At 62.6% G+C, this 19603-nt stretch overlaps 2 protein-coding genes across 3 annotated transcripts in view; both read left to right on the top strand.

Moving 5' to 3' along the window:
* The first annotated feature begins 1484 nt into the window (after nt 1–1484).
* LOC115908841 (collagen alpha-1(I) chain-like) overlaps nt 1485–19603 on the top strand; it is a 29718-nt gene continuing 11599 nt past the window's right edge. Inside the window, exons 1-2 of the mRNA XM_030957701.1 lie at nt 1485–3031; nt 3553–3743. Of these exons, the coding sequence (XP_030813561.1) occupies nt 1485–3031; nt 3553–3743 (1738 nt within the window). The remainder of the gene's footprint in view (nt 3032–3552; nt 3744–19603) is intronic.
* The window catches only part of CXXC5 (CXXC finger protein 5), a 36123-nt gene continuing 18323 nt past the window's right edge, over nt 1804–19603 (top strand). Inside the window, exon 1 of one of the 2 annotated variants that reach the window (XM_030957705.1) lies at nt 1804–1865. The gene's annotated coding sequence lies outside the window, so the exon portion shown is untranslated. Of the gene's footprint in view, nt 1866–1902; nt 1942–19603 lie in introns of those variants that run through there. The other variant, XM_030957706.1, reaches the window with a different exon arrangement.

Here is a 19603-nt window from a genome sequence, read left to right as displayed (position 1 = left end):
AGACGTGGATCAAATACAAACAGCATCCGCGCCGCTCGCCCCCCACCCCCCGCCCCATCGCAGATTTTTTTGTTTCATTTCGAGGCGGGAGCGGGGTGGGAAGAGATTTCGCATTCCTGTGAAAAAAAAAAAATCAACGGCAACACAAACCCAGTTTCATTTTTGTCAGGGTTTCTGCTTTTGAGAGGGTTTGGGTATTTTGCTGGCAACTGAAAAGGCTGCAGGAATTGGGGGTGGTGGGTTTTTTTTTGGGCTGTTTGTCCCTGGAAAGCTGCTCTCGGCTGAGGAGCGGGGATTTAAGGATTTTTTTTTTTAAACTTCCAATATTTCAGTGCCCACAACTCCAAGGGGAGAAAAAAAAAAAAAAAACCAAACCCAACAACAACTCTCCCCCTCAGCCGCAAAAAATTCTGGCAAAAAGTTGAGCAGGAAACTTCTGGGCCAAGAGTGTTATCCCCCCGCACTGCCGCGGGGCCAAACCTCGGGATTTGTCCCCTCCCTCCAGCTGACTTATCGGACCATCGATTATTTGCTGTTTATTCAGGGGGATTTCAGCGATGTCCCGCTGGGAAACCGTGAGGTCCCTCCCGGTGGCGGCAGCAAGCCGGGGGCTCCGGGCTCGGGGCTCCTCCCCAGAGCGATCCTGGCTGTGCGGAGCGATTGGGGAGCTCTGAACCCCCCAGTCCCCTCCGCTGCACCCCGGTACCGCGGGGCGACTCCTTCTTCTGGGACCTTCTGCCAGTGCACCCCACGGGGGGACAGAGAGATGGGAACGCTCTGCGGGCACCCCAGGGAAGGGAGAACAGAGGGAATGGCACCCCGGAGGGGATGCAGAGGGAAGGGGACACCCCACGCTGGGGACGAGGCGTGGAGCACATGCAGGGGGGGAATGGACAGAGGGATGTGCACCCCGCAGAGGGACAGACGGATGAGGAACATTCTGGGGATGTGGGTGCACATGGGGGCGTCACCCCTCGGGGTACAGCGGGGAGGAGGAGGCACAGTTGGGTGACACCCCAGAGACAGGATGGTGACAGCCCAGAGAGAGGATGGTGACAATCATAGTCAGGATGGTGACATCCCACTGGGCATTGCTGGGGATTAGGGGAGACACACCGAGCTGGAGGGGACATCATGCTGCACCCATGGCTGCGGCCAGGACACGGGGTGCACAGTGGGGTGAAACCTGTGGGGGACAGGTGGGACATGGAGGGAGTACGAACAGGATGGCATCCGTGGGGGTGGATGGGACATGGGGGACACACTCCAGGTGTGACATGAGGGGTTGGGACACCACGGTGACACTCGGGGGACAAGGCGGAGGCAGCTGGGACACGGTGGGCGACACACCACAGCAACACCCGTGTGGGGTGCACAGTGACACCCATGAGAGGGCATCGGGGACACGAGGGGACACACCACGGTGACACCCATGGGGGCAGCTGGGACACGGGCGCGGGCGGGCACACCACGGAGGGGTAGAGATGAGACACGGGGGTCACAGCGGGATAAACCCCGCGGGGGGTGGGCGGGACACGAGGGTCGCGCCGTGTCCCCACGCGCGGGGTGGGCTGTCGCACGGCTCGGTGACACGGCGGGGGTGGCGGTGCCCCGGGGCTGGGTGTCGCCGCTCGGCGCTGGGGGTCGGGCGAGCCGGGCGTTGGCGGCGCGCGCGCGGGGCGGCGGGGGCGCGCGCGGCGTGTCGTGTCGTGTCGCGGCGCGTCGCGGTGTCCGGCGGCGCGGGGCGCTCGGCCCGGTCCGGTCCGGGTTTTGCCGGCAGCCGCGGGCAGCGGCGGCGGCGGCGGCAGCGCCGTGCAGCGCGGAGCGGGGGGCTGCGCACTCCCAGAGCGAGCGGCGATGTGGAGGTGGGTGTGCGGCGGCGGCGAGGCACCGAGCCCGCCTCGGCTACCCGGCCCCGGCCCCGGCCCCGGCCCCGGGCAGGTGCTGACCTCCCTCCCTACCCCGCTCCCTTCCCCTCCTGCCCCTTTCCCGGCTCCCGGGCAGCCCCCGCCGCTCCCGGCAGCGCTGCCCGCAGCGCGGCGGCTCCCGGACCGCCGCTCGCTGCCGGCCCCCGGGGCGCTCCGGCGGCGGAGTTGGGCTGGGGGTGTCGGGGGCTCTTGGAGAAAGGGGAGGTGGCGGAGAAGAAAAAGTTTGGCGGGGGGATCCGCGGCTCGCCCCGCTGCCCGGCGCCGTGCCCGGGCTGCCCGCGGCGGCGGCGGGGCCGGAGCTGGCCGCCTGCCCGCCTGCCCGCGTCGGGCCCGGCCGGTGCTGCCTGCGCGGCGCCCGAGCGGCCCCGCCGCTTCCCGGGGATGGGAGGGGAAGGGGGGAACGTCGGGGTAACGAGCAAAGTTTTTCTCGGTGCGACCGAACCCCTGCCGGTACCCGCAGCCCGGCGGGGATGCGCCGGGAGCCGCGGGCAGGGATGGAGTGAGCCCCCACGGCTCCCCCGCCGCCCCGGACCGCCGCGGCAGCGCCCGGTGGTTTCCCGGGTGACAATGGTGGCGGCGGGGCCGGGGGCGGCGGGGGCGGCGGCGCCGGGGGAGGCGGTGGGCAGCGGGGCCGGCGGTGCCACCCGCGGCGGGGCTCGCGTGGGGGGCGCGGGGGAACCCCCGCCCTGCGCCGGTGACCGCGCGTGGGTCGCCGCCGCCTCGCCGGGGCGCGCCGGGCTCCCGCGGCAGTTCGGCTCCGCCGCCGGTGCCGGGGCGCGGGGTGGCCGTGGGAGCGGCGCCGCTCGCCATCGCCCAGCCATGTGCGACAACTCACCCAACTTTATCATCCCCCCGTTCCCGGCGAACCCCCCCGCCCCGCTCCGCCGTCAGACGGGATTCCCAAACCCCCTGCTGCCCCAGCCCCGGCGGGGAGGGTGCCCCCCGCTCCCCGACACCCATCGAGCCGCCGCGGTCGCGCCGTGGAACATCCCTCGTTCGGTGCCACCGGCCCCTAAACCACCGTGGGGGCTGTGGATTGGACCCGAATTTGGGAATTACGGCCTCAAACTCCGCCGAACCGCGGCCCCATGCGCCCTACGGAGGTGTGGGGCGTTTTGTTGTTGTTGTTGGTTTTTTTCCTTTTATTTTAATTTTATTATTCCTATTTTTTTTTCCACCGCATCCCGCAGCCGGCAGCGTCCTTCCTGCGGGGCCGGGGCTGCTTCGGGTCGGGTTATTCTTTGCTGGGATGATTGATTGGGGAGAGGAGGCTGGGGGGCTGGCATGGGGGGTTAGGGGGTGGGATGGGCATGGAGGGGGGCCCATCCCACGCACAAACAAAGCTGCGCGCACATCCTGCGGTAACGGCCCCGCGTGTGCGCTGACCCGGCCGGGCAACCTTCACCCCCCGCCGCTCCGTGCCGGGGGGGCCGGCGGAATGATGAGGGATGCCGTGCTGCGGGAGGGCGGGTGAGGCCGGCTTTGGGGGGGCCTGGGGGGGATGCCCATCCCGGCTACCTGGGGCGCGGAGCCGGGGCCGGCGGAAGTTTTGTTTCTCTGGAAACGGGCCCTGCTGTGTCAGCGGCCCCTTTGTGCCGCTTTGTCCGCGCCCCCCGGCCCCCAGCCCGGCGGCGGGGCCGCACCTGGGGCTGCGGGGGGACCGGGACCCCTCCGGCCTCCCCAGCCCCCCGCGTTCCCCGGGCCCCGCTGCTGCCCGCGGGCTGCGCTGCATCCCCCGGCAGGGCCGAGGCCAGGGGGGTCGGATGGGAAAAGGGGGGGTGACTCTCCCCGAGGTCCCGCTCAGCGGGAGCGCTGGTAGGCATGGAAACCTCGCTCCGTCCCTCCGTCTGTCTGTCCGTCCGTCCGTCCTTCGCGTTCCCAGCGGGAACAGCTTTGGGGAAACGGCTCCTGCAGCGGCCCCCGCGGGGCCGCCGCAGCGCATCGCCGTCGGGGTGACCCCGAGTGTCCCCGCGCGGGTACCCCGGAGATGCCCCCGGAGATGCCCCCGGCGCTGCGCCCCCTCCCCGGTGCCGGTAGCGGCGTCGCCCCGTCGCGCTGGCAGATGTCGCGCCCTGACCTCGGGGACGCCGCCTGGGGGGGGCTGTGGGAGGGACGTGGGGGGGGACACGGTGACGGGACGATGGGGACGGGGACGCGCCGGCGTGTGACAACAAAAGCAAAGTAACAAAGGAGCCGCCGGTGCCGCTCAGAAGTTGGTCCCGGCGCCGTTCGGGGCTCGGTGGCCCCGGGGGCAGGGCCGGGGGGAGCTGCGTGCCGGGCGGGATGGGCAGGCAGGGGGTGGGGGGCGTTGTGCCGGGCGTCACGAATGTCCCCGTGTCCTCCCCCCGCCTCGCTGGGAAGAGGCAGGAGCCGGCCGAGGCGTCCTTGACATGGATTTTGTGGTGGGGATGCGGGCAGCCGGCGCCGCGCTGCCAGGCACTGCCCGCACCGCCCGCTCCTGCCTCTGCCCCTGCCACGGAGCTCTGCCTGCTGCGCCCCGACATTCAGCCTGTCCCTCCTCTTCCTCCTCTGGGGCAGAGCTTTGGGCCAGAGGAGACGCTGTGGAGGTGTGGGGGGTGTTTAGGGGATCCCCGGCCCTGGGGGTCCCTCGCCCACCGGCGTCCCCCGGTGTCACCAGGACCGTTCAGGCAGGTGGCAGCAGTGCAGGTGCTGCTTGTCTGGGCCCTGGGGATGCTGCAGGGTTTGGGGGTGGCATTCTCTCCCCAAAACTGTCCCCTCTGACCAATCTGCTGTGTGGGGCACTGGGGGGATGGCCGGATCCAGGGTGCTGGCCCTGGCAGCCGGCACCTGGCACCTCCTGTGTGCCCATGCAGGGCTGGGCCGAGGCTGGATCCAGCCCCAGCTGGTCCTGGACCCTCCACCTCCCCCAGCAGGGACATTCCCTGGGGTGGCCACAGCGATGCCACTGTTCTCCTGCCTCCCTGTTTTGTTTTCCCAAATCCTGGCTGTAGGAACAACCTCTTGATTAAGTGTATTAATAGTTAAACTTTCAGCTCATAGCTTAAACTCACCAGACCACGAAAAGCTCCCTCCTTTACTCATGCTCTGGTGCTCAACTAAAATATTGCACTCAAAAGGCTTGTTTCTTTTTTTCCTTCTCCTTTCCCCTTCCTTTCCCCCTGACTCAGCTGTGACTCCCTGGAGCATGGGGGGGGTCTTGTGGGACTCCCAGTTGTCGCTGCTGCCCCTTGCAGCCACCTCCCTGCACAGAGCCAGGCGTGGGGCATGGGTGTCCCCAAAGTGATTGGTGCTCTTGAAACTCATCCAGGATGGGGAGCAGGATGGGAGCCACTGCCCCAGGTAGAGGCTGGCCCTCCACCCAGCTGGGGACATGAGAGTGGATGGGCTGTGGTGGCTGGGGAAGGGATGGAGATGCTGGTGTGTGGCATTGGCTGCTTTCCTGGCAGGCAGGTGATGGGGAAAGAGGAAGGTGGCAGGTTCAGCCATGCCCAGTGCAGGATCTTGCAGCTGTGTGGGGACAGCCCCAGCCCCGGCCCAGCTGGGGGAATGGATGGGCTGGGAGCAGCCCGGCAGAAAATGACTGGGGGTGCTGGTGGGTGACAGATAGGACATGAGCCGGCACCGTGCACTGGCAGCCCAGAAAGGTGAGTGTGTCCTGGGCTGCACCACGGGCAGCAGGGTGAGCAGGGGGTGCTCCCTGTGCTCTGTTCTGCTCTGGGGAGTCCCCCTTGGGGCACCACATCCAGCTGTGGCATCCCCAGCACAGACAGATGTGGGGCCTGTTGGAGCAGGTCCAGAGGAGGCCGCAGAGATGATCCAAGGGCTGGAGCCCCTCTGCTCTGGAGACAGGCTGGGCATGTTCAGCCTGGAGTAGAGAAGGCCACAGGGAGACCTCACAGCTCCTTCCAGTGCTCAAAGGAGTTTCAAGAGAGCTGTAGAGGGACTTTGGACAAGGGCCTGGAGTGAGAGCACAAGGGGTGAGAGTTTTGAACTGTAACAGGTCAGGGTTAACTTACATAGGGAAGAAATGTTTTACACTGAGGTGGGCAGGCCCTGGCACAGGGTGTCCAGAGCAGCTGTGGCTGCCCCCGGATCCCTGGCAGTGTCCAAGGCCAGGCTGGGCAGGGCTTGGAGCACCCAAGCTCAGTGGAAGGTGTCCCTGCCCATGGCAGGGGGGTGAAAGGAGAGGAGCTTTAAGGTCACTTCCAACCCAAACCATTCTGGGCTTTGGTGCAGGGAGCACTGGTGTGGGAGGGGCAGGAGGGGAGAAATGTGTGGGCAGAGGGGTGGCCGGAGGGGGAACCACCTCCAAAGGTGGCCAGTGGGAAATCCCAGGAGGAAATGTGAGTTTGCTGCTGCTCAGCAGTGGCTCTGCCGTGGGGATCAGCTCTGCCTTCAGCAGAGGGACATGTCCTGGTGGGGAGGCTGCACTTGCCATGCTGGGGAGCATCAGGACATGTGGGTGAGGAGCAGCCTGCATCCCTACCCATGTCCTGTATCCCTTGGGACACCCATGGGGCTGAAGCCCCAGGAGAGCTCCAGGGACAGCAGGCAGCAGGACAGTGTGACCCCAGGGAGTGGCTGAGGGTGACCTGGGGGTCCCTTTGCCTTTGGGAAAGTCCAGAGGACACGTTTACCCTGGCCTTGGGCCCTCAGGCACCTGACATCCACAGCCAAAAAGCTTTGGGGTCTGTCACCATCTCAGTGCTGGTGATGTGCCCACCCCACAGTCTGTCCTTTTGGGGTGCTGGAGTGCTGGTCCCTTACATCTTCAGAGTGATTTCATCCCTGCTTGTCTTTTCCCAAGGCCTGCAAGCAGGTGGAGTGTGTTGATGGTCTGAGATGACAGCCTGTGCTGCACGTGGGTGACAGCCTGTGATTATGTGCATAAAAGGATTTTTGAGGTCAGGAGGTTTCCCAGTGGCTGCCTTGGTGTCCCTGGTTCCCACCATCCATGGTTATGGCATGGAAGGGGCTGGGCTAATGGCTCCCAGGCTGTGGGCTTGCTTTGGGATGTGTGGGTCTGCCTGGATGTCCTTGTCCTGGAGCAGTGTCCTGGAGCAGTGTCACTTGTACCAGAGCACCTCCATTCCTGAGCTGGGACATCCTTGGTGCAGGCAGGATGAGGATGCATCACCTCCCCTCAGTGATGCTGGCAGTGTGGTGGCCTGGCCACGGCAGGATCTGTGTCAGCTGTGACCCTGGAAGCGGTGGCAAAGAATGAAAAAAGAAAAGCTGTTTTCTGGTTTTCCAAGCAGGATGTGCTTTCCCATCCCCACCCTGCCAGCCCTGAGAGGTGGGAGCTGGAGAGGGCTGGGCTTACTGGCCCTGCCCTGTGCCAGCCCTGTGACATTTCAGTGGGGACACTGGGGGTGACGGGTGGGACCTGCCCACAGGGTGAGGTGACCCTGTCACTTCTGAGATGGGCTCCATCCCCAGGGTCTGGTTGTCACCTGGCTGGTGGCAGGGCTGGGAGCAGTGCTCTCCTGGCCTTGGGGGTGACTCCAGTGGCTTCTGGTGGCTGCTGCCACCCGTGGTGCCCTCGGCTGCCCCTGGCACACGTTCACTGAGCGCGTGCTGAGCTCCCTGGGTTGGTGCCTCTGGAATGGGGACTGGGTTTGTGATGAGACTGGGCATGTTCCTCTCCAGCCTGCTCTGGTGCTGCTGTTCCCTGGGCACCTCCTGCTGCATGGGTGGTTCACTGTGGTTGGAAGCAGCCCTTGTTTGGTGATGTTTTGCTTTTGCCTCTGCAAATCTGCCCTGAGTCCATGCCTGTGCTCCACTTTCTGATATCTGGGCAATATCTGTCTCCTGCAGTCTTCTGTTGGAGTTGTCCATGCCCAACCAAGCAATGCAGCTCCATCCACCCAGCCTCCAGGTTCTTTCTTGGTGTCCCCAAGGGTCTTGGTGTCATTGGATCTCACTTCTCTTTGCTGGGACTTGCCCTTGTGCCTCTTTCTCTTTGTGCCTCTTTCTCTCCCTCAGAGATGGGATTTTGGGGTCCACATCCAAGCCCAGTGTCCCATTTGAACATCCTGAAATCTGAGACATTCCCAATTGGACATCCCAACCCTGAAGGGTCCCAAGTGTCTGCAGATCCAGGTGCTCTTACCCTGTAAGGGCTCTTATTCCTCTGCACCCACTCGCTGCTCAGAGGCAGCTCCTGCTCTCCTGCCACTCCTGGACCCGCAGCAGGGCCAGGGGGGACCATTCATGCCCAAGCAGATTTGGGAAGGGCGGGTGAGCTGTGCCCACACATGATGCTTGGAGGCTCTGTGGGATCTTGCTCCTTCTATAGACTCCTAGAACAGTTTGGGCAGGAAGGGACCTTAAAGGGCAGGAAGGGACTGTAAAGGTCATTTAGTTACAGCCCCTGCCATGGGCAGGGACACCTTCCACCGTCCCAGATTGCCCCAAGCCCCATCCTACCTGGCCTTGAGCACTTCCAGGGATGTGGTATCCACAGCTTCTCTGGGCAATCTGTGCCTCACCACCCTCACAGGGAAGAATTCTTCCTAATATCCAATCCCAAACTTCCCTCTTTTAGTTTACAACCCTCACTTCTTGTCCTCTCATGACAGACCCTGCTGAAAAGTCCCTCTCTGACTTTCCTGTAAGCCCCTGTAAAACGCTGAAAGGTTTTTCAGCAGCTCCAGGCCTCACCTGGGCCATGGGGAGGTGGCAGTGGCTGGTGGCCAGGACGTGGCAGCACCTTGGGTTATCCTTCCCCACCTTTCCCTTCTGCATCTGCCGGGATCCCAGCAGGGAGGAGCTCCCAGCACTCGTTACTGCCGGGGTGCCCCTGGGCTCTCTCTGCCCGCCCGTGGGCACCGTGCCCGTGGGCTCTCTCTGCCCCTGGGCTCTCTCTGCCCGCCCGTGGGCACCGTGCCCGTGGGCTCTCTGCCCCTGGGCTCTCTCTGCCCGCCCGTGGGCACCGTGCCCGTGGGCTCTCTCTGCCCCTGGGCTCTCTCTGCCCCTGGGCTCTCTCTGCCCGCCCGTGGGCACCGTGCCCCTGGGCACTCTCTGTCCCTGGGCACTGCCCGCCGGGGGCTTTGCCCCAGTTCCCGGGATCGCTGCCGGAGCCGGGCGCGCTGCTCTTGCCCTCTGCTTTACCTTCTGCATCTCACTAATCTGATGACCGGAGGTATGCGAGGCATTTCAAATATGGCCTCGTTAGCTGGCTCGGACAGAGCACGCAAGAGCCGTTTCTTCACACTCCTGTTCCAGCCGCTCCCTCCTCCCGCGGCGTCCCGCTGCTGCTGTTCCGCGGTTCCGGCCGGGCTGGGCACGGCCGGCTGAGCCCATCCTGCCCGGCTGGGCAGGGAGCGTGTCCTGCTGGCCACCGGGGCTCTTGAACCACTTGGGAGCATCACTGGGTGCGTGGGTGTGGGGTGAGTGTGTGCCAGGGATTGGGGTGTCCCCTGTGCCCCCACCCTTGGCAGGTGCCCAGTCCTCCCCCTGTGGACTCGCTCAGGGGATCCCATGGCACATGTGACACTGGTTTTGGGGAGTCTGAGGGAATCTGAAAGGCATCAGGGTGGGAGATGTGGGATGGGAGGTGCTGGCTGGACGCTGAACTGTGAATTGGGCTGTCCCTCCTGCACCCACGGGAAGTTCCCAGTGCAGGGAGTGAGCTTGGAGGGGTGCAGTGTGAGTAAGGCTGAAGGAGAGGGGGGGATACCCTGCTATCCCCAGGTGTGGGGGCTGTCCAAGGGTTCTGCAGCCCTTCTGAGTCTGGCTCTCCAGCGTGGTCCTGGCAGGGCTGCCATGGCACTCACCTTGGGTCCCATCTCTCTGTCCCTGGGATGGCAAGCACAGCATCCCATCCATCTGTCCATCCGTGTCTGTCTGTTTCTCCCCGTTCCCTCCATGCCCTGGGCTGGCACAGCGTGGGCTGGAAGGGGCTCCACTGTCACCCATGCCAGCACTGCTGGGGACCCTCCGCTCTTGATGTCCCTAGTGTCCCCTGCCTCCCCACGGTGACAGCATGAGCCTGGCACCATCTCCCCATTCCCTATTTAAAGCTGGGGCTGGGGGGGAAGAAACAACCGTGCAGGATGAAGATGATGATGATGGTGGCTGTGGGCGCCCTTGGGGACAGCTGGCCCCGCACCGGCGTCCCCGGGGAGGGGCTGCCGTGGGCAGGCACAGCCGGGCACGGGGCTGGGAGCCGGACGCCAGGCGTTTGCGCTTTAATGCATCAGGACAGCTTGCAAATTCCAGGCTGGCGCGGCGGTGCGGCCGGGCGGAGCGTGCGCCGTGCCGGGCGGGGGCCGCGCTGCCATCCCCGCTCCGCGCCGCCCGCGGGGCTCGGGCTGGGCACAGCCCCCGCTCCCTCCGAGCCCGGCTGTGTGCGCTGCAGAGCTGGGGCAGCCCCGGGGGGAGCGGGGCACAGCGGGAGGGAGGTTGGTGTGATTTGTAGGGATCTGTGTCTCCCCTATCTGCAGGCACCTCTGTCCCTCTCCTGTCTGCAAGACCCTTGTCCCCCCCACCTGCAAGGATCTCCGATCTCTCCTTCTGCAGAGACCCCTCTCCTCTGTCCCTCTCAATCTGCCAGGGCTCCTGTCCCCTCCTTCTGCAGGGAACCTTGTTGCCCTTGTCCCCTCCTCATCTGCAAAGCCCCCATCCCCCTTTTAGAGATGTCTCTTGTCTCTTCATCAATAGGGACCCCTGTCCCCACTTAGGGCCCCTGTCCCCTCCTTCTGCAGGGAACCCTGTCCCCCTTGTCCCCTCCTCACCTGCAAAGCCCCCATCCCCCTTTTACCAGAGGCCCCTGTCTCTTCATCAATAGGGACTCCTGTCCCCACTTCTTTAGGGACTCCTGTGCCCCCATCTTCAAAGCCCCCCATGTTCCCTCCTGCCTCCAGGCACCCCTGTCCCCCTGTTCTGCTGAGAGCCCTGTCCCTTCATCTTCAAAGCTCCGTGTCCCCTCCTCTGCAGGGCCCCCTGTCCCCCCATATGCAGATCCCTGTTGTCCCTCTCTGCAGAGCCTCCCATGCACAAACCCCCCTGCTCTGCCTGCCCCCCTTCTGCAGAGCCCCCCCCGTGTCCCCCCATCCACAGGGATCCCAGAACCCCCACATCCACAGGAACTCTTGTCCCCACACCTGCAGGGCCGGGGTGGTGCCCAGTCCTGCCCCTGGGGGTGGCTGGAGGTTGTTCAGGGCCAGCTGGTGCCATCTGAGTCCCCCCCTTTCATCTCTACACACGGGTAAACTGAGGCAGGGGATGGCATGGAATCCTCTCTAAGAATGGTTTTTCATCCTTTCCCTGAGTATTTCCCCCAAACCTGAGCCTGTCAGTGGAGCCAAGACTCCCAGGCTCTGCCTCTATCTCCTCACCACCGTGTGATCTCCCTCCTCCTGCCCTCACATTCAGATTCCTTAAATAAAAAAGCCTTTAAAAACATTTATTGCCACCTCGTTGGGAAAAATTGGAGTCACCTGGAGCGCTAATCCCGAGGCACCCTGGGGCTATGGGTGCTCCCTGGGCTGGCTCCGCGGCGCTGCTGGAGGAGGGGGCCCTTTGCTTTGCGAAGGCGTTGGGGGATTAGTGGGAGGATTGGTAAATCTGACCCCAGGTGAAGATTAAGACCCAAAAAAAAAAAAAAAAGGAAAATCGTTGTGTTTTTCCCCTCCGTGCCTGATGCACCGTGAAGATTAAACTGGGATGAGTCTGTGCAGCAGCCAGTTCGATTAGGGGTGGGGGGCAGCAGGGAGGGATGTGAGATGGGGCAGGGATGGGGCTGTGTCTGGGGCTCTGGAGTGCCAAAGCTGGGGGGATTGGGGGAGCTGGGGCCAGTCCTGGGGGTCCCCAGGCTGTCTGTGGTCGGTGCTTTAGGGGACAGCCACATCCATAACCACTGCCAGCCTGATCCTGGGAATGGCTGGCACTGAGCTGTGGGGGTGGCTTCAGCAGCTCATCCCGCTGGACAGGGCTGGAAAGGCCCCTGGCACTGGGGAGTTCATCCCCACAGCCAGCAGCCCCCTCCATTAGAGACTGGGTGTGCTCTCACCCCACCCAAGGTCCCTGCTCTGCACCCCACAAACCATCCCACCATGCAGCCCCCTCCCAGGATAACCAGAGACATCCTGCTGCCTGATATTCCTCACCTTTGGCCAGGACCCCCACCCTCCATGGCTCTGGGGCTGGGGAGGCTCCCAGCAGAGCTCTGGGAATCCTGTCTGTCCCACTGGTGCTGCTCCCCTGGGAAATGATGGGAAAGGGGTCAGGGGGCTCCCTGGCAGGACACAGAGTGAGGGACATGTCCCTTCCCACAGCTTCCCTGCCGTGGTGTTCCTGTGTCCTTCTGCTGATGAAGGGCCAAAGGAAATTGGGAAAACCCCTCAGGGCTGTCTGGCCATTCTGAGGGACCATGTGACCAGTGGGTGTACTGGGAGGAACTGGAGTGGCTGTCCCTGGGGGGGCCATGGAGTGGTGACCCCTCCTTTGGGACAAGGCTTTTTGGGGGCTGAGCACTGGCTTTGGGGGTCAAGCAGCATTTCGGGGAGCTGGGAACTGGTTTGGTGGCCAAGCATTGTTCTGGCTTGGGGCTCAAGCACTGATTTGGGGCTTTGGTGTTTTGGGGGACTGAGCACCAGCTTGAGAGTCAAAGAGCATTTTAGGAGACTGAACCAGCTTGGGGCTCAGACACTGTTTTGGGCCCTGAACTCCAGTTTGGGGTCTGGGCAGCAGCTCAGTGGCTGGTTCAGGGGGCTGAGCCCTGTCTTGGGGGTCAGGCACTGTTTTGGAGGGCTGAGCACCATCTCAGGGGTCAAACACCTGCCCGGGGTGTTCAGCACCCACTCAGGGGTTCAGTGCTGGCTTGGGGGATGAGCCCTGGCTTGGGAGCTGAGCACTATTTTGGGAGGCTGAGAGCCACTTTGGCCACCAAGCACCAGTTTGGGTGGCTGAGCACCATTTCAGGGCGCTGAGTGCTGGTCAGAGGTTGAGCAGTGGTTTGGGGGGTGGTTTAAGTGCTGTTCTGGGGCTGAGCCCCAGTTTGAGGGGCTGGATCCTTCCTGAGAGGGCTGGGGGGCACCCCACTGTGGGTGTGACCCCGTCTCATGTCCCATACTGGGTGTGCCAGGGCAGAGGGGTGTTCCTGCTCTGCCTTTGCTCCCTGTCCTCAGCACAGAGTGGGGACAGGGATCCTGTCTGTCCCCAACAGGGACAGACATCCCCCCTCTGGATGGGGAGGATCAGGAAAAGCTGGCTCTAGGTCCCCTTGCTGTGCCAAGTCTGTGGGCCCATCCCAGCCCTCCCCTGCCTCAGTTTCCCCCTGCAGTGGAGGCAGAGCATCCCCCTTCCTCTTCAGGGGTCTCCCTGCTGCCTCCTGCCCGGAATGTTCCAGCTGCTCTCCCAGGGGGCTGCCATGGGCATCCCTGCCCAGACAGGTGGGGAGGGAAGGGTCATCTCATCCCCACCTGGTACCTGGGTAATGCTGGGCTGCCAGGAGCATCCCGGAGTGTTCCCCTGGGAACTCAGGTGTGCTGGGTGTGCTGGCAAAGCCTCACACAGCCAGCTCTGTGCTGGAGCCTCACCTGCTCTCCCAAAGGAACTGAATCTCCCTGCCTGGAGCAGGGTGGGCCTCAAACTGGCACCATTTGTGGGGAAGGGTGGGTGGGTGCAGCTGAGCTGCTGCCATGGGAGTGGGGAGAGCCAGGGTCTCCTTCCCAGGGGTCTGCAGGGCTGGGGAGGTGAGGAGGAGCCCAGGATGTCTCCATGCATGGGGCAAGGAGCACCCTGTGCTTTGCAGGTCACCTTGAACCCTGCTGGCCCCTGGCCTGGGGACCCACCTGACACCCTGCCCATGCCAGGGCCAGCAGCAGCTGCACCATCCCCTCTGCCCCAGGCAGGGTGAGAGGATGGCACAGGGCTTTTTCCTGGCCTCCCAGCCTTGCTGTGTGCAAGGGTTTGCTCCTTGTGCCAGCACCTCCTCTGGAAGCACCCTTGGGCTCCTTTCTTCCTGGGGGTACAGCTCTGCCCCTCCTTGGGTGCTCCCCATGGGTGGGGGACAGATCCAGACCAGGAGGATGCCTGTGGCTCTGTGCCCAGGGTCTGCATCACCCCAGCAGCAGGGTCGTGCCAGTGCCATGGCCCCACGGGTTCCCCAGAATGTGCTGATCCTGGGAGCTGGTCGGGCTGTGCTGATGGCAGAGGGACACCGCTGGGGACACTGGTCTCTCCAAGTGCCATCCCCTGAGTCAGTGCCTGGGGTGGGGAGTAGCTTCTTGGTCCCTCAGATGCACCACACCCAGCCTTACTGCCCCTGAGCACCCCCCATCATTTTCTGGGTGGAAACAAGGAGAAACTTGGAAATTCAGGGTTGGAGAAAGGCCTGGGGGTGCTGGGGGATGGGAAGGGACACAGTGCCCCAGGCCAGGATGAGATATCCTGGGTGATGCCGGGGTGCTGAGAGCATCCCTCTGAGTATTCACCCGGGAATGTGGCCGTAGGTGTGCAGGGGGCTGGGTGCTCCAAAATCCACAAACCCTCTGAGCCCTCAAGGCTGAGACTGCCACAAACTTGTCTCGGGGTGAAAATCGCTGTGGGGCTCGGCCACATCCCCGGCCCGCTCTGCTCCAGCCCCATCCTGGGGCCGGGGGGGATGCCTGGCTGCGGAGGGACCCTCGGCGGGCCGAGAGCCGGGGGGGCCGTGCCGGGTCGGAAATCACGTGCGGCCGGGCCTCGGGGCTTTACGGGAAGCCAGGGTTGAGGCGAGGGGCAGCTCCCATCCCCCCGGGATGCCTTGGCCGGGGTTCAGCTCGGGATCGGGCCCCGCAGCAGCTGCCCCGCCGCTTCCCGGCAGGCGCGGGGAGCCGGGGGGGACCAGAGCCGCCATCGCTCCCTCCCCGAGCAGATGGTCCCAAAGCCGCCCCTTCCGCATCGATTACCCGGGCCGGCCGTTTAACGATCGCTTTCCGGGGTTAATTAAACTCTTCTCGCCGAGGGCGGCTGTACCTGCCTGCAGCCGGGCTGCTGCGCCCCCCAAAACGGGGGGGACGAGCCTGTGGCTGGAGCTGGGCTTTGCTTCCAAGCCAAACCTTCATATCCATCCTGTGTGCGCCGCGGCTGCTTCTCCCCGGGGCAGCCGGAGCAAGGTCAGCTGCCGAGGCTGGTTACATCCCGCTCTGCAGGCAGCACGGGCTGCCGGAGCAGAGGCTGCCCGCTGGTTTTCCCTGGCTGCTGCTTTTTTGGGAGCGATCCCCACGGCCTCGCTCCGTGGGGTTGGGTCTGCGCCCACCCATGTCTCTATTCACAATGATTTTGGAGGAAGGCGTCGAGAGCTCGGCGGCAGACGGCGGCTCCGGAGCCGAGCGGGGTCGCAGCCCTGGGATTGTCAGGAGTTGCTGCTTTTTGCATATCTAAATGTGCCCTTTCAGCCGGCGCTCTCGGTCGAAACTGCCATCTTTTGCCTCATTGTCAGCCTCGCCGAGGTTACGCATCGTTTGCTGACTCACAGCCTCCTGCTCTAATTACTCGTTCAACTCCCTCCCTCCCTCCCCGGAGCCACCCGGCCAGTCCCGGCACATCCCTCCCTTCCCGCTGCCGCTCCGCCGGCCGCAGGGCTGGAGCCGGGGCATCCCTGCAGAGCCCTCCCTGCCCCCGGCCCTGCCCGCGGGCATTGCCCTTGTCTGGCCCGGCATCCCGCTGCCCGCATCCCTGGCACGGTTTTGGGGTGCAGCCGGGGTCTGCAGCCGTGGCATCCGTGCAAACCCCGCTCCCTGCACCCATCCCTGCCCCTGGGCATCGCTCCGGTTCTCCTAGAGCTTCTCTCCTGGTTGTCAGCTCCCCACTCTCACCCCGATAACGCTGATGGTTTTGGGGGGCACACGGGGGTTGCTGGGGCTGTCACACAGCACAGCTGAGCCAGCATCCTGGCGCCGTGCCGGGGGCTCCGGGCTGGCTGTCCCCACCGAGGGCTGCTCCATCCCCCCGGGATCCCCAGGAGCATCCCGGGTGCGCGGCCCCGGCGGAGCCCGGCCCCCCCCGGGCGGCAGCGCCGGCTGGGATGGGACGAGCCGCGCTAAAGCCGTAAGCTGAGCCTCTTTGATCCCTGGCCGATACGATCAGCCGCCGGCAGCTCAGAGCCGAGCCCAGCGTGATTTCAGCGTCGCGGGGATCCGAACAGACGCCGCAATTACCGATGGGATCGGGCTGAGCCCGCCCTCGGCCTGCTGCTCCACGCTGGCTGGGGTCCTGGCTGCCAGGAACAGGGAAAGCACCAGCTCTGACCTTTTTAATATTATTATTTTTATTATCATCATCAGCATCAAACTATCCCCCCCATCCCAGGCTTGCCATCACTGTCACGCCAGTGGGAAGAGCCTGCTCTCCCCTCCAACATCTCCCTTCTCAGATCCTTACAGCCTCCAAGGAGAGGGGACCCAATCTCACCCATCCCAGCAAGCCAGGGTGATGATGTTCCTTGTGCAGGGGCTCATTTTATCTTTAATTAACTTGATTTTTTATCTCCCCCTGGTTTTGATCAGTAATATCGAGGCGGCAACAACATCCCTGCAAATCCATCTTGCTAAGGGAGGTGAAACCAAGCCGGGTAATCCGGTGGTAAGGACAGCGCTCTGACGGGTAATGCACTCGTGCTTGCCTTGGAAGGGGAGATATTTTATATATTTATATATCAAGGAAAAAAAAGAGCCGTGGATGTGTTTGCACAGGCTTCTGCCTGTCACAGAATGGTCCAACCACGCATCTTATCTCATAAAGCCATATTTTGGCCCTTTTTTTTCCCCCCCCAAGAAAGTGAATTTTAAGCGCCAGGAGACAGTGATGGTTTCTTTGGAGCTGTTAGGATCTGCCATGTACAATAAATCTGTCTTAGTTTGTGGATTATTGGCCCAATAGACCGTAACAGCTCTGTCAGCCCCTCCTGGCGCGCTGTGTCCGGCAAGCTCAGCCTTTGGTGGGTTTTCCTGTTTTTTTTATTATTTTTCAGCAGGAATTTGCTAAGGATTTTTCTGTGCCATGTGCGTGTATGGCAGCTGATAGGGAATTCACAGGAGCTCAGTAACGTTCTTAGGTTTTGGGGTGGTTTTTTGCTTTTTAAAAATATTTCCCCTCTGGAAAAACCCAAATGCACAAAGTCCAAATCCCCAAAACAGGACGAAGAGGAGGGCAGTGCCTTTTCTGACAGAGTCCGTCCAGCCAGGGGCTGCCTCCCTAAACTTGTGCTGGTTGAGAATGGGGTTTTAGTGACAGAAAGTCCAGATCACCAAAACAGGACGAAGAGGAGGGCACAGCCTTTTCTGACAGAGAAAAGGGGCTGCCTCCCCAAAACTTGTGCTGGTTGAGAATGGGGTTTTGGTGAATGGGGTTTTACTGCTTTCCAGTAGGATTTTCCCTGGATGGCCCCGCTCCTGCTGGCCGTTGTTCCCAGTTCACTGTGCTTGATCCAAGCCTGGATTTCCCAGGGATGGTGTGGGATGGTGTGCTGGCCCCTCCAGCATTACCAGGCTGTGTAGCACATGCTCCTCTCACCCTCAGCCTGAATTTGAGGGGGTCTGAACCCCCCAGAGTGGGGGGGATCTGCAGCTGGTCCTGCCCCAGTGGCAGTGCCCTGGTCCTGCTGCTCAGCCTGGTCTCAGTGTGGCTCAGGGTGATGATGTGGGGTGAGATGTGAGGGTGCGCAGTCATGATGGGCTGAGGAGTGGAGCAGGAACCAGAGTGGGGTGCACGTGTGGGGCACAGGTTGCAGGTGCAAGCAGGGAGGTGTGGATGCCAGGCTGGTGGCACAGCCTGGGGGCACTGGGTTTGCTGTAGGGCTGGGGTGGACACACATCCTTAAGGAGAGCAGGAGGAGGGATTTGGGATGGGGAGAGAGCAGGCTGAGCGCTTGGTGCTGTCCGGGATGGGGCTGGTGGGTGGAACAAGCATCCTTGTTCTCAGGGTGCTGCAAGCTGCCCGTTTGTTTGGGTGCTGCATTAATGTGGTTTCCTTGACTGCCCTGACCCTTGAGTGTGCAGATGGCCTGGGAGATCTGGGTCTGCTGCTATGACCATCCAGCATGGAAAAGCTCCAGGAAGGGAAAAGGACAGTGAGGGGTGCAGGAGACCTGAGGACCAGTGAAACCACGGCGGGGGTGCCAGGCGGGGGTGCCAGCTGGGGATGCCTCTGAGTCCCCCTGGGCGCTGCACTGGGGGAGCTGCTCTGGTCCCAGCAGCTCCATAAGCCCATTAAGAGCTCAGGGAGCCTTACACCTCGGGGGGCTGCAGCAGGGACTTGCACTGCTCCAGATTAAACCCCTGAGCTGAAGCGGGGGTGCTGCTGCAGGGACACAGGGATGCCATGGCCATCCTCTGGAGAGACCCTGAATCCCAGCGTGGGTGCTGGCTGCTCCCCCAGGATAGTGAGGGCTGCAGCCCTGGCACCAGGATTTGGCTTTGTTGCACTGTTAAAATGCATCATCAGGGTGAAAAAGAACATTTTTTTGTCTGCAAAATGCTCAGAGGAGGCTGTTCCCCCTCCGGGTGCTGTCGTTCAGCATCGCAGTGTGCAGGAGAAAAGTGCAGGGAGGGCAGGTAGGTCCATCTGGGGTGGGGATGGGGAAACCACTCTGGTGGAGGGGAACCTGGTCAGGAATTGCTTGGGATTTTTTCTACCTTAACCTAGATGTGCCTTATGTCAGAAGTGTCAGGAGCTGTGATAGTAGGAAACCTCCTTCTCCCTCCCAGACAGGTCTCTGTGGAGCTCGTGGGATGAAAACAGCTTTGTCAGAACACTGAAGGAGATGTTGGGGACAGTCCCTAAAATTCCAGTGCCTCATTCCAGACACAAGGATGGCCTTCTTTTTGTTGAATCCAGCACCACCAAGTCTGTATCTGCTGGTGCTCCAGCTTGTTGGGGGATGGATTCTGTGGGTGCTCCCTTGCCCAACTCATGCCACAGCCCCTGCTCATCCCTCAGCCTTCCTTGGGCTCATCCTCCATGGATCATGGTGCTGAGAGCAAGGTGCAGCACCCTCTGGCATGGGGAAGAGGGGGGAGGATGGGGAAAGCAGCAAGTCGAGGAGGATGTTCATGCTGGAAGCTGGGAGTGGGCAGTGGGAGCTCTGTGCTCTGGAGCTTCCCTCCCATGCCAGGAGCTTGGCAGGGCTGTGGGAACACCCATCAGGAGATGGAGATATGGATGTTGGCTTTCAGAAGGGATGAAAACCCTGATGGGATCAAACCCTTCCCTGGTGAGGGAAGATGGTTCCCTTGCAGGGGGCTCACCAATCCAGCAGGCAGGCCCTGGGAGCAGGCTGGGACTCCTGAACCCACCCTGGGCTTGCTGCAGAAGGGCTGGGCCACCACCGACATCCAGCCTGCTCCTTGTCATTGCAGCCTGCCACCCTGGGAGGGAGGGAAGGCAGAAGTGTTGACACCTAGCTCTAGTTCTGGTGTAGCCCCTCAGAGCTGGGGCCAGGAAGGAGCAAGGAGCCCAGGCAGGCTGACCCCCTGCACTCAGTCCCCTCAAAGCACATCTCCAGTGTGATAAGCCCTTTCCAGCTCCCACCAAGGGTGTTTCCTTCATGCTTCAGCTTCCCCAGGCTCGGTCTTGTGGCCCTTCCCTATCTTCCTCTGTGTTGTGACAGTTTGTAGATGGGTTTTTCCATGGCTGCTCTCCTCCAGGTCATAGAGTGAGCCTCTGTTTCTTATTGTGAGTCCTGCAGCCCTTTCAGCTGAGGGTCC

This window comes from Camarhynchus parvulus, chromosome 13, assembly GCF_901933205.1.
Source record: "Camarhynchus parvulus chromosome 13, STF_HiC, whole genome shotgun sequence".
NCBI lineage: Eukaryota > Metazoa > Chordata > Aves > Passeriformes > Thraupidae > Camarhynchus > Camarhynchus parvulus.
The sequence above is the reverse complement of the archived record's forward strand: the minus strand, read 5'-3'. Positions and strand labels throughout refer to the sequence as shown.